Source organism: Mauremys reevesii, linkage group 22 (assembly GCF_016161935.1).
Source record: "Mauremys reevesii isolate NIE-2019 linkage group 22, ASM1616193v1, whole genome shotgun sequence".
Taxonomy (NCBI): domain Eukaryota; kingdom Metazoa; phylum Chordata; order Testudines; family Geoemydidae; genus Mauremys; species Mauremys reevesii.
The window spans coordinates 945,288-958,303 of record NC_052644.1 but is presented as its reverse complement, the minus strand read 5'-3'; the positions used below and the strand labels follow the sequence as shown (position 1 = coordinate 958,303).

At 67.9% G+C, this 13,016-nt stretch overlaps 1 protein-coding gene across 1 annotated transcript; it reads left to right on the top strand.

The window, feature by feature from the left end:
- The first annotated feature begins 139 nt into the window (after positions 1-139).
- Positions 140-9,242, top strand: PPP1R14A (protein phosphatase 1 regulatory inhibitor subunit 14A). Its single transcript, XM_039509859.1, has 4 exons — positions 140-392; positions 5,971-6,051; positions 6,835-6,867; positions 8,048-9,242. The coding sequence occupies exons 1-4, from the start codon at positions 186-188 to the stop codon at positions 8,141-8,143; spliced, it is 417 nt and encodes a 138-aa protein (XP_039365793.1). The 5' UTR covers positions 140-185; the 3' UTR covers positions 8,144-9,242.
- The last annotated feature ends 3,774 nt before the right edge of the window (positions 9,243-13,016 follow it).

The window sequence follows — 13,016 nt, the reverse complement described above, 5'->3', positions numbered from 1 at the left end:
CGCGCGGGGCCCGGCCAACCTTTCCTCATCGCGGGCGCGCGCTCCTCGCGCCCCGGGCCCCCCCGGGCCGTGCGCTTCCCGGGGGCAGTGCCTAGCCCGCCCCCAGCCCCGCCCCACGGGCCCGGCCCCCGCCATAAGCCGCGGGCTGAGCGGGGCTGCGGCTCCCGTGGCGGTGCCGGGCAGGGATGGCTGCGAACCGGGTGGGCAGGCGGCTGGGACGGGGGTCCCCGGCGCGTTCTCCGGGGAGTCCCCGGGCGGAGCCGGCCCGCAGCCCCGGGATCCAGAAGCGCCAGGCGCGGGTGACGGTGAAGTACGACCGGCGGGAGCTGCAGCGGCGGCTGGACACGGAGAAATGGATCGACGGGCGCCTGGAGGAGCTGTACCGGGGCCGGGTGAGCTGCGCCGGGGCGCACGGGACGGGACGGGTCGGGCGAGCGCCGGGGCTGAGATGGGGGCGCGGCTCCGCCATCCTCAGTCCCGGGACACCCAGAATTTCTTCTCCCCGAGCTCGGGACAAAACTTGGCACCTGCCTAGTGCTGGGTGAAGATCACTGGGCAGGGCCATGGGACAGCCACTGGCCCCCACTCTTCCCCCCCCCCCCCGAGCCAGGGAGAGAACCCAGGAGTCCGGGTGCCCAGCCCCCACCCCCTGCTCTAACCATCAGCCCCCGGTCCCCTTCCAGAGCTGGGGAGAACCCAGGAGTCCTGGCTTCAGCCACCCCTGCTCTAACCACTAGCCCCCACTCCCCTCCCAGAGCCAGGAGAGAACCCAGGAGTCCTGGCTCCCAGCCCCCCTTCTGTAACCACTAGACCTCACTCCCCTTCCAGAGCCCTGGGCGGATAGGGAGCTCCCCGTGCTGCCAGGGGCCCTCCTTCCCTGAGAGCCAGGCTCGATGCTGGGGTGACCCTGGGTATGAGCTCTGTTAACGATGTGGGGGAGGGGTCTCTGCTGTGACCCCCTCCCCAGAGACAGCAGCCTGCGGCTCATAGGGGTGCACAGCTGCTCCTGGGGTGGGGAGCTCTGTGCTGACTCGGTGGCTCTGGCTGTGAGGTTTGAAGGGCTGTGTCTGAGCTAGAGGTGAATGGTTCCCTGGGGCCTGGGGTGCAGCCTTTGCTTTCGGGGGCCATGGTGGGGCACAGCTGGGTACATTCTGGAGTCAGCCCCACTCCGCAGGGCCGGCTCAGTAGCCCCAGCCAGCTGCCTTGCATGGCCGGTTGCTGGGGCCCCTTGCCACAGGTTGGGCTGGGCCAGTGCTGGGACTCCCCGGCTGCCCTGGGTCTGGGGGAGGAGAACAAGGAACTCGGGGCTCCCTCCCTCTCTTGGGGCTCCACAGAGCGGCTGGTGGCCCCGGCTGCGCCGTGGGTCCCTTTGCTGCCCTGGCTGCAGAGCTTGGGAAGGGCGGAGGGGCGACTTTCCAAAGCAACCGGGCGTGTGGGGGACCCTTCAAGGGGCCTGCCCCAGCCTCAGTGGTGTCTGGAAAGTCATCAGGGCCCTGCAAGGGGTCTCCAGTCGGGGCTCTGCCAGCCCCAGGAGCCATCTCCAGCCTCGGGCCTGGCCTGAGGGTCGGGCCCCTGCACTGGGCTCTCCCGGCCCGGCTGAGCTGGCCGCGCGCTCCACTTTTTCCCGCTCTCCCCCGAGAGCAGCGGTTTGATTCCGAGTGACTCCAGTGGGGCCTGGGCCAGGTGCCCGTGTGTGGCTGTGTGAAACGTGGGTGTCTCCAGTCTGTGGGGCCGGGGCACGACGGAGCGAATTCCTAGTGTAGCAGCACACTGCAGAAGGCCTGGCCAGGCTGCCCACCCCGGGCTGCCCCGGGGGCCTGTTTGACACTGCAATGGCGCTGACTGGGGGGCTGGTCTGCAGTCGGCAGGTGCCTCCCCGTCCCAGCTGTCCTGGGCTCCCACCTCTGCCTTCCTCTGGGGCGAAGATTCGCCGGGATTCTGCTGAACTCCGGCCGGGCCCTCGTGGAGAGAGGCTGAACTTGGCTGTCTCTGCTGGGTCCGTCCAGCGTGCCGGGCTGCGTGCGCCGGGGCTTCGGCCAAGCTGAGCAGATCTCTGGGGAAGAGCAGCTGCATCTCGCGCTTCCGAATATTGGGCCTGATTCTCTGCCGTCCTGCACCCAGCGCGGCCAAAGGCTCCCGCTCTGCTCTGTGCGGGCGCACGGGGCTGCCCAAGGAAGTGCAGAATCAGGGCCTAGCCCCCAAGCCCTGAAATGCACCTTGCTGCTGCTCTTTAATTTCTCCTTCGGTGGCCAAACCCTAAAGCACTTTCGCCCCCGCCCGGCCAGCTGGCCTGGGGAACCCGCAGCAGGAAGTGCTGCGAGTCAGGAATCTCCAGCTATAAAAATAGAGACTTTCTCCTTTGCTTCCCTCCTTCCATGGCGCGGGCGGCCGGGAGAGCTCCAGCTGCGTTTCCCTCCCAGGCAAAGGGAGATCGCCGCTCTCACCCTGGGCTCTTCTCGCACCGCGGGAGCTGCACGTGCCAGGGGCTGGTGAGCCGTGCACTGGCGCAGCCTTGTCACACTGCGCCGGAGCAGCGTCTGCACTAGGGGTTCGCCCCATTGCAGCATAGAACAGGCCTTGGCTGTTAACGCGGCTGCCTGGGGCGTGAGGGGGCCAGCAGGCGAGGCCAGGCTGCTCCCTCGTGCCAGGGCTCTGAGGAAACCGGCCCCCAGCATGGGATCCCTAAGGCAGCTCCATGGCGCTGGGGGACCTGTTTGGAAGGGAGTCGAGCGAGGCTCAGCTCTGGATGCTGGGGAGCAGCTGCAGCGAGCTGTGACGGCAGGGCCCCTCCTGGCTGGGTGCCGGGGGGGGTGAGGCAAGGCACCCTGCAGATGCACATGGGGCCTGGTGCTGCCCAGCCTGTGAGGAGCTGGCCCCTGGCGCTCAGGCCGGGTGCCGGCTTGGGGGGAAATGGCTGCAAACCTGCAGCAGGGGAAACCACAGCTACCCGGTCAGGTCAGGGGAGCCCAGCCAGCTCTCAAGCTGGCGCGTGGGGCAGGAGCCTGCGGGGGCCGGCAGGAAGAGGTGACCTGGCAGCTCGCTTCCCTGCGGATGCCTGGCTGGGCAAGGCCGCAGGTGCTCTCCGCAGCAGGAAGCGGAACCGTGGGTGGCCTGTGGCTGGTGGCATGGCTCAGACTTCCCCAGCCGCCTCCATGTTCACATCCTCTGCTCGGGAGGGGGAAGGGGGGCTGGCCCCAAAACTGGGGGAGGCGACACACTCTGCCCACTGAGGATCTTGCCCCCTGGTGCCCTGCGGAGCTTGGGGGGTGTTGACATGTTCCAGCCGCACCTGCTCCCGGGGCCCCAGCCTGCTCCCGTCCAGGGTCTCCTCTGGGAGTCGGGCGCTTTGCTCTCCCGCTAACCCCGCCCTGGCTGCGGGAGCTGGTACTGCGGGGGTCCGCTGAGCCCATGGCCCAGTTCTCAGGCAGAGGCCATAAAACCCAGGGCTGGAGCCTGCCCCACGTATCCCCTGTAAACCCGGGTGCAATGCCCAGCCCCTCCCCTACAGCTACGGCCCCATTTGCTCTGCCCATGGGCTCTGCCTAGGCTGCACCCAGCTTGGAGAGCAGGGCCTGGCGGGGAGCTGGGGAGCATAAGGGGCTGCATTGGGGGTGGGGGGGTCGTTGTGCCTTGAGCCCATTGGCTGTAAGCGTGTGGGAAATCCTGGTTTAACCCTTCTCATTCCCCCCCTCCCTTCTCCAGGCCAGATGGGGTGGGACTGGGAACAGCTGTTCCATTGTCACAAATTGTTCCCCTCCCCCTGGGGGCTGATTGCTGGTGGGGGATGGGAGCCTCTTTCCTTCCCTCCTCCAGGAACCCAGAACCTGGACACTGGCTCTGGCCGGGGGGACCAGCAGGTCCCTGCAGAGCAGCCCCCAAGCCGCGGGCTGGTCAGTCCGAGCTGCGTATGGCCCAGAAGGAGCGGAGTGGGGGGAGGGGCGGGGCCTGCAGCCCATCTGGTGACTGGTAGAGCCGGGGGGTGCTGGGCGTGGGGTTTACAGCCTGGCAGCGCTGGGTGCCAGCAGGACAATGGGGCTCTGTACCAGGCAGATCCGGAGCAGCCTGGCCCTGGACCCGAGGGAGGGGGAAGCTGCCAGCTGGGGTGGGAGTGGCCAGGGGGGTGCGGAGGAGCCAGGCGCTAGCAGGCCCCAAGTTCACCTGGGGTGCAGGGCTGGCCCTGGGGTGCAGGGCTCCGGCAGGGCAGGGCAGGAGCGGGTCTGCGGGGACACCAGGCCAGGAGAGCACGGGGGGCGGGGGGGCGGGGGCCTCTGCCTCAGCCAGGCTGGGGGGGGGGGGGGCTCTGCCAGAGCTCGGGAACAAAGAGGGATTAAAACCAGCCCATCACGGGGCCAAGCCCTCTGCCCTCACCCACTGGGCTGGGTTCGGTGCCTGCGGGTGCTGTTGGGTCAGGCCCTGTCCTGTGGCACTGGGCGTGAGGACGGACCTGCCGACGTGGGCCCTGGGGCCTGGCCCGGCTCCCTTCGCCAGACCGGGGCCAGCTGCCCCTGTATCGGGTTCTGGCAGGAAGCAGCCTGCATGCCCCAGGCTGATTGCTGGCGTTTCCTATGAGCAAACGGGCCAGGAGGGAGGAGATCCCATGTGACAACAGGGCCCGGCCTGGGGTCACATTGTCACGGAGTGTGGGGAAGGCAGGGCCCTGGCTCCCCACTTCCTGCGATCCCCCGGGACTCTCCGCCGGCCAGTAAAACGGCAGGTTTATTAGCCGACAGGACACAGTCCCAAGCAGGGCTTGTAGGTCCAACCAGGACCCCTCAGCCGGGTCCCCAGGGGGTAGGGAGCTCATCCCTCGGCTTTGGGGCTCCCTGTGCTTCCCAGCCAGCTCTAAACTGAAACCCCTCCAGCCACCGCCCCCGGCTCCTCCCCCAGCCTTTGTCCAGCTCCCCGGGCAAAAGGGGTCCCCTGGCCCCAACCCCGTCCCGGGCTCAGGTTACATGCTCAGGTATCCTCGCCCTGGCATCCCATCACCAACGCAGACAGTCTCCATAAAACTCCCACGCAACGTTCCCAGGTCAGTCCGCCCCACTCCCTGCTCTGTCACCCACATGCAGGGCACCGGGTGCAGCGAGAGGCAAAGCCCCCACGAATGTGCATAGGGCCTGGCTGGAGCCTGCCCGAGGGGCTGGAGCCTGGCACTCCAGGGCTGGGTGGCGCTGGGTTTAACTGGCTCTGAGCCCGAATTCCTGCCACATGCTCCAACCCACGACCGCTGCTGGGGTCCTGCGTCCTGCTCCCCCGGAGGAGGTGGGTCAGTTGGAGGGGGTCTGAGAAGAGCCGCGAGAACCAGCAGAGGGTTAGAAAAGCTGCCTTGGGTTTGAACGAGCTACATTTAGCTGCCCAGAGAGAAGGTTGGGGCTGATCAGGCGATCAGCATCTATGGGCCCTGGGGGACCAATACTTGATCCTCGGCTCTTCCGTCTGGCGCGGGAAGATCTGACGAGCCTCAGGCTGGAGGCTGAAGCGAGACTCTTAAATGTTTGCACCTTGTTTCTGATGAGCGAAATCCCCCCCCCCCGGTACAATTCACCCGGGATGGGGGGGTGGTAGATCTCCATCGCTGCCCAGTTCAGAGCGAGAGTGGCTGGTTCGCAGCAGCTCTGCCCTAGGAGTTACTGGGGGGGCTGGGCTCTGCCTGGGCCGTGCAGGAGGTCGGCTGAGATGAGCACAAGGTCCCTTCTGGCCTCAGGAGCCAGGAACCCCCTGGCCCCAGCTTCCCCGAGCTGGCAAGTGAGGAGACCCTGCGGGCTCTGTGGGGGGGGGCACAGGGTGAGGATGGGGCCCCTTGCACATGGCTCTCCCGGGGGACTAGGCAGGGCTGGCATAGGATCCGCTCTCCAGCACTGAGATGATTACAGCAGAGACCTGGCAGCTCCAGGGAAGTGTGTGTGTGGGGGGGGGGAGCTGTCCAGGCTGCACCCCCCCACTCCCCTCCTGAGCCCCGTCTCATTGCAGGAGGCAGAGATGCCGGATGAAGTGAACATTGACGAACTCCTGGAGCTGGATGCAGACGAGGCGCGGGCCGCGCAGCTGCAGGTACGTGCCGGGGTCCGGGCAGCCCTGTGCTCTGCATGGACCAAGGGGCATGGCCCGGGCTCTGTCCTGGCATGGAGGCGGCGCCGGCCGTGGGGAGCGGCTGCTGTCCAAGGGCTTGTTCCATGGCTTCTCTTCCAAGCCGTGTGGGACTTCGGCCAGCGGCGCCCCCCGGGGCTGGATAATTCAGGCAGAGAAACAGCCGGCGCTGACGGGGCCAGGGAGACTTTCTCCTGGGGCCGCACTTCCGCCAGCCTGGCCTCCTGCAGCACCCGGGTGGGTCAGGCCCCCCACCCCGCAATCGCTCCCAAGCACAGGGATGGGGGAACTGTTCCACACAAGTGAGAGGGGACAGCTCTGCCCCAGGAGGCCGGCTGGGTGTGCTGGGCTCACTCCGGAGTCCGGGGGAGATCAACCCCCCTGCTGTAGGGCACCTGCCAGCTGGGGGGCAGGTCCCGAGCTGGGGCGGGCTGTCCCCGGGCTGCCGGGCCGCCGGGGCCGGGGCCGGGGGCTGGGCTGTCCCCTGGCTGCTGGGACTGGGGCTGGGGCAGGCTGTCCCCTGGGGCCAGGGCTGGGGGCTGCGCTGTCCCCAGGCTGCTGGGGCCGGGGCCGCTGGGCTGGGCTGTCCCCGGGCTGCCGGGGCCGCTGGGGCTGGGCTGTCCCCGGGCTGCTGGGCTGCTGGGACCAGGAGCTGGCAGGTCCCATCGTCCCGCGTGGGCCGGGGCGTGGATCTGTGCCGGAGACCCCGGGCACCGCGCTCATGTCTGTCTCTGTCTCTATTTCCAGGGCATCCTGAAGTCATGTCACAACAACACGCAGGTGAGTGCCGGTTGCCGAGACCCGAACTGCTCCCTGCTCCGATCCTGGCAGGGCCCCATCTCCTGTATCTTCATTCACAGCCCACAGAGGCCCTGCAGCCGCCGGCTCCCTCTGCCTGCCCACAGCTCCCCAGCTGGCAGGCTCTGCCCCAGCAAAGCGACCCCGGGCTGCTGCCAGCGCCGGGCTGGCCCCTGAATCTCCCCCCCGCCCAGCTCAGGCCAAGGGCTTGGTCGCCAGCCAGCCGAAGGGAGCAGGCTGGAGCCCCCTTCCCAGAACATGCCAGAGCTTTCCCAGCACTGACCCCGGGCAGCGATTCCCACGGGACCAGGCTGCTCCGCTCCGGAGCATCACGGCCCCGCTGCGCCGCCGAGCAGAGCTTTAAAAGGGAAAAACATTCCTCCCTCCGCTTCCTCCTTGGTGGCGTGGGGGGGAGGGGGCAGCCCTGGAACTCCCCTCCCCCACCTCCGCTTATCTCCCGCTCGGCCAGCTGCCCCATCCCCCAGGCTGGGGGACGCTGCTTGCACAAGGCAGCTCCAGGGACCAGGGGGTGCAAGGCCCAGGGCTGGTATCCTGCCCTTCCCCCAACAGTCCCTGCCCCAAACCCTGTTCAGGGCTTCCCCTTCAGACCCAGCTGTGGCCTGCTGCACATCTGGGCCACCTGGCCTTGTGGCTACGAGCTTGGGGGGGCTAAGCCATATCCGGGCTCTGCAGCATGGGCGGGGGGCAGGGAGGGCGGAGCCTTCCTGTGTCTGCAGGGACCAGGCCCCTCCCCCTGTGGGGCTGCGGTGCCCGCCCCCCTGGGGCCCTGCTCTCCCAGCAATGGTCTCCTCCCTGCCCAGACCTGGCTCCTTCCCTCCTGGCGCTGCAGGGGCACCTCCTCTTCGGGAATCCCTCCCGCACAGCAGCCTGAGCCCCAGTGCCCGGCCCTGACCTCCACGCCTGGTACCCAGACGCCCCGGTGATGGGCGCGGAGGCTCCCGGGAGCTGGCATCCCAGGGTTTCCCAGGCAGGGAGGGGCTGGGTGGCGAGAGAGCTGCTGGCTCGGGGCAAGGCTGCGTCAGCTCCTGCAGCTGTTGGACACAGCTGGGAAGCTTTGGGCAGCAGTGGTGATGTGGGAACAGCTGGAGCGAGCGTCTCTGCTGCAGTGAGGCTAACGGGGAAGGACCCTTGTCTCCCGCAGGCCTTCGTGCAGGAGCTGCTCCTCAAGCTGCGGGGGCTCCAGAAGCAGCAGGTCCTGCAGCGGCGGCCCAGCCCGGAGCTCCAGGAGCGAGTGTGACCCCTGCGGCCCTTGGCGGTGGCAGCTTCCCCCAGACGCGTGGGACCAGCGAGGCCCTGCAAATCCAGCCTGGGGCCGGGGGTTGCTGCTGGAGCCTCCTGAGGCGACAGCTTGTGCCCCTGCACCTGGGGGTGGCACAGGCCTGGCTGTGCAGTGCCCAGCCCCCTGCCCCCCAGCAGCCCCCTGGACAGTAGCCCCCTGCCCCAGCGTAAAGCTCTGGCGAGCCGAGGGGTTGGGGCTCCGCGGGTGCCTCTGAGTCTGTAATAAAGCCTTGCTATGGAGCTGGCCTCGGTCTGCTCCCTGCCGCGGGCACCGGGCTCTGCTGGCCCTGCCTAGACACGCAGCCGGGCCCGGGGCTGGGCTGACCTGGCCAGGACTCGGGTGCTGAGAGCTGCTGTTCCTCTCTCTGGCTGCGGGAGGGATCCCCAAGCCAGCAGGCCTGGGCTGCAGTGGGGGCAGCGCCCCACCCCTCTGGCTCAGGGCAGGGTGGGGAACCGCTCTTGCTGCACTATGGCACCTTGTCTCTGGCCCTGTTGTCCTTGCCCTGCCCTGGGGGGGCTGCTCAATGGCACTTGGCCTGGCAGGGGGCTGGGCTGGGCAGGGGGAAATGCCCCTGCCGAGGGACCGGGCAGCTGCTGCAGCTCCCTGCACGGGGGCAGCGCCCGGTGGTGGTGGGAAGAGGGGCTCTGCCTGGGCTGGGTCTCCGGCTCGTGCCTCCCCGGGGAGGCGGCTGGGTCATGCACTGGTACCGGGGTCACTGTGCAGCAACCTGCTGCTGTGCCTCGCCCAGACAGCTGCTTCCTCCTCCTCGCTTTACACCCAGCCTGGGCTGCGGAGCAGCCCTGCCCCCCGTGCCCTCTGGCTCAGCTGGGCTGGTGAGCGCTGCGCCTCGGCTCCATATTTAGCCATGTGCCGGGCATTCCCTGTGGTCCTATCCATCCTGCAGGCGGCTGGCTGGGGCGAGCGCTGGGCTCATGCCAGCCCCTCCTGGGCGGGGCTGGAGCCGAGCTCCTGCAAGGAGCGGCCGTAGGAGAGTGCCAGCGCAGGGCTCCCTGACCGAGCCGGGGGCAGATCTGAGCCGTTCGCCTCCCGCGTGGCTGCGGCCGGGGCCCTGGGATGCTGCTGGGCACTTGGCACAACTGGACACTCCCGCCTCCCGTGCGGGACTTGAAGGGTGGCCCTGCGTGGAACCCAGAGCCAGCTGGAAAAGTTGAGCCACCCCCTGGGAGCGACCCCGGGTGCAATTCACGTGGGGGGAGGCTGCCCCCCAGAGCCACTGGCTAAGGTAGGACTCCAGCCCAAAGATCGCAGCTGGGCCTCCTCCTGCCAGATGGAGCCTGGCTCCATCACTGAGATGGTGCCACCTCTGGGGTGTAACGTGGCAGCTGGTCGAGCAGCTGCACAGCGAGAAAGCAGGGCCAGCAGTGAAGCCAAATCCTGTGAGCGACTCGGGCGGCAGGAGCACAGCTGGGGCGTGCATGAGTGGAACAGATGCTCTGATGCACCCCCTGCCCTGGGGGGGGAAGCAGCCTGGGGAGCAGGTCCTGCCGTGTGCTGCTCGGGGTCCCTGCTTCGCCCTGAGCGGCTCTGGCTGGTGGCGTGCGGGGCTGGGGATCAGGCGCTCGCCCTCCAGCCGGTGTTTATACCTTCCTGTAAACACTAGCAGTAAATAGCTCTTGTGTGGCCGCTGGCTCTGGACTGTCCGACCCGTCTCGGCGCTTTCCTGGCAGCAGAGCACGACCCAGGCCCTTGCTGGATCCCCGGGGTGCCGGGAGCCAGGTGCTGCTGGGTGCAGGCACGGGGTGGGGGGTGTCAGGACTCGTCCTTCCCCTGCTCTCACAGCCTTGGCAGAAGGCAGCTGAGGGGGCTGTCGACAGGGAGACAAAGTCCTGCGGACTGGGTCCTTGCAGCTGGGAGTGGGGCTGGGGGTGTGTGTGTGGGGGGGGTTCTGGCCCGACGGGGTCCCGATCTCGGCCGGGACCGGTAGGTGCTACTGCCCCACAGAGGGCAATAAGCTCCCTGGTGTGGTCTGACCCCTGGCCGGGCTGAGCGCTAGGGTCGCTGTGGATGGAAGGGGGCTCGGTCAGTGTTGCGGCAGCAGTTGGGCTGAGAACTTAGCTACCGACCCCCCCTCCCGCAGGGGGAAGGAGCCTTCGTCTACCAAGCGCTCCCGTCTAGCCGCAGGCTGGAGTCGGCTGCCGCAGGAATCCCAAATCCCCAGAGCATCTAAACCCAGCCTGCAGCCAGGTGTGGGGTCAGCATGGGGCCAGGGCAGGCACCCATCTGTCATGCCTGCTGTGAGGGGGTGAGGAGGGGGAATGTATCAGAACTGGGGCCCTACTCCCCATCACCCCCTGGGAACTGCTAATAGAGGAAGGGGGTGGAAAGAAATTACTTAAAATAATAGTGTTACTGGGAAAGAGTCTGGTATGGGCAGGGGAACCACTAGACCCCCACTCCCCTCCCAGAGCTGGGAGAGAACCCAGGCATCCTGGCTCCCAGCCCCCTCTGCTCTAACCGCTAGACCCCACTCCCCTCCCAGGGCTGGGAGAGAACCCAGGCGTCCTGGCTCCCAGCCCCCCCTGCTCTAACCACTAGACCCCACTCCCCTCCCAGGGCTGGGAGAGAACCCAGGAGTCCTGGCTCCCAGCCCCCCCTGCTCTAACCACTAGACCCCACTCCCCTCCCAGAGCTGGGAGAGAACCCAGGCGTCCTGGCTCCCAGCCCCTTCTGCTCTAACCACTAGACCCCACTCCCCTCCCAGGGCTGGGAGAGAACCCAGGCGTCCTGGCACCCAGCCCCCCGGCTCTAACCCCAAGGAAGGGGGGACAGGTCTCGTTCTCCTAGGCCTCAGCCCTCCCTCGTTGTTATGTTCTGGGGCCCGGCGTGACCCTGGCGAGTCCCTGCAGCCCCGCTGTGCTGTGGGGAGAGGGCTGCTGAGGCAGGTGCAGGCGGGGGGCGAGTCCCCCCCAGGGCCTGTTCCCCAAGGCGGGTCCCACGCCCGGACTCCCCAGGCACGAGGGGGGGGGGAGCCCAGCGGGCAGTCGAGGTGGCACCTGCCCCCTGGTGGCCAGGCCGGGTCTCTGCCAAGTCCCAGGAGTTTGTGGGGACGGGGGGGGGTCTGTGGGTGCGGCTGCAGCAGGCAGGAATGGGCCATTCTGGAGCTTTGGGTCCCAGCGGGTTTGTTAAATCTCCCCAGGGTTGAACTGCGGCCTGGGTGAACTGCGCCCCCTCGGCCACAGGGCCAACAGGCGGGAGACATAGCAGGAGGTTCCACTTCAGCCCAAAGCATCCACTGGTCGGAGCAGGGGGGGCTGGGAGCCAGGACTCCTGGGTTCTCTCCCAGCTCTGGGAGGGGCTGGGAGCCAGGACTCCTGGGTTCTCTCCCAGCTCTGGGAGGGGAGTGGGGATTAGTGGTTAGAGTAGGGGGGGCTGGGAGCCAGGACTCCTGGGTTCTCGCCCAGGTCTGGGATGGGAGTGTGGACTAGTGGTTAGAGCAGCAGGGGGCTGGGAGCCAGGACTCCTGGGTTCTCGCCCAGGTCTGGGAGGGGAGTGGGGACTAGTGGTTAGAGCGGGGGGGGGGGGGGGCTGGGAGCCAGGACTCCTGGGTTCTCTTCTCAGCTGTAGAAGAATCAGTGTCGTGAGCCTGGTGCCCCTTTGGGGCTAGACCAGGCCTGGGAGTTTGGTGCCAAATGTGGCTCATGGGGCCCGATTCCCTGTCACCCAGGCCCCACTGCTGGCATCTCGCCGGGTGCCACGCCCTCCCCTCGGCTCAGCGGTGGCATTATGCTGCGTGACTGCACAGGAGCTGTGACGGGACCAAGGCCTGGCTCCTGACACTAAACCCTCCGCAGATCCGGTCGGGCGCGCTCCGCGGAGCGGACAGGCAGGGGGGCCCAGTGGTTAGGGCTCCCCCGCCCCCCCCAGGACTCGGGAGACCTGGGCCCAGTCCCGGCTCCATGGAGCTGCGTGGCCCTGCCTCACCCAGCACTGTGAGGGCAAAGCGATGGGGGCCAGAGAGCAGGACAGAGCCCTTCCGGCGTGGGGGGAGGCTGTTCTGAGCCTCGCTCAGACTGAGGGCCTCTCCCCTTCCCAGGCACCCCTGGGGCTGGGGCTCTGGCCTGTTTTGCTGCTGAGGAGGCAGCGCCGTGGGGCTGGGGCACAGGCGGGGGCAGAGCCCACGCCGGCCATTGCCCTGCGTCCCACCCGTTCAGGTGCAGCCGGTCAGGAGCCTGGGTCACTCGCTGGCCCTGCGGTGCCCATGGGGCCGGGCTCCATCACAGGAAGCAGGCGCCGGGGACGAAACCCTTTTATTGCTGATGCACGACTCCAGGTGGCAGAAGAGCGAGGGGTTCAGAGGCCATGGTGATGGGCGCAGGGGGGATGCGCTGCAGGGGGCTCACGCGGGGAGGACGGGAGCCGTTCTCCAAGGGGCAGGAGCTGCTGAAGGGCCAGAACTAGACACAAGCCACGTGCCAGCAAGCTGGGGCTGCAGGGAGCACCAGGTCTGTGGTTAGAGGGACAGGCATCACCAGCTGGGATTTGCCAAGGATGCTGCAGGGGCCCAGGGCAGAACCTGGGGGACCCGGCGGTGGCTGCGGAGCAGCCCCCTCCTAAGGGGGCAGGAGGGTTTGGTGCCAGACCCCCAGATGTGCTACCCCGGACTGCTCGTCTTTCAGCCTGGCCACCCCCGAGGGGCAGCAGCCTCTGTGGGCCGAGAGGCGGGAGCGGCTGGGTGCTGGCAGCGAACAAGCCCCAAAACGGTATGAGTGAGTGTGTGTGGGTGTGTGTAGGGGTGTGTGTGTGGGGTGTGAGTATAGGGGTGGGGGAGGATGTGGGGGGGCCGGGAGTGTGAGCCTGGTGTGTATGAGTG

Coding starts and splice junctions, on each gene's coding strand:
- PPP1R14A (XM_039509859.1), top strand. CDS start 186: ATGGCTGCGAACCGGGTGGGCAGGCGGCTGGGACGGGGGTCCCCGGCG. Junction 6,052..6,834: donor CGCGGGCCGCGCAGCTGCAG/GTACGTGCCGGG, acceptor CTCTATTTCCAG/GGCATCCTGAAGTCATGTCA. Junction 6,868..8,047: donor CATGTCACAACAACACGCAG/GTGAGTGCCGGT, acceptor TGTCTCCCGCAG/GCCTTCGTGCAGGAGCTGCT.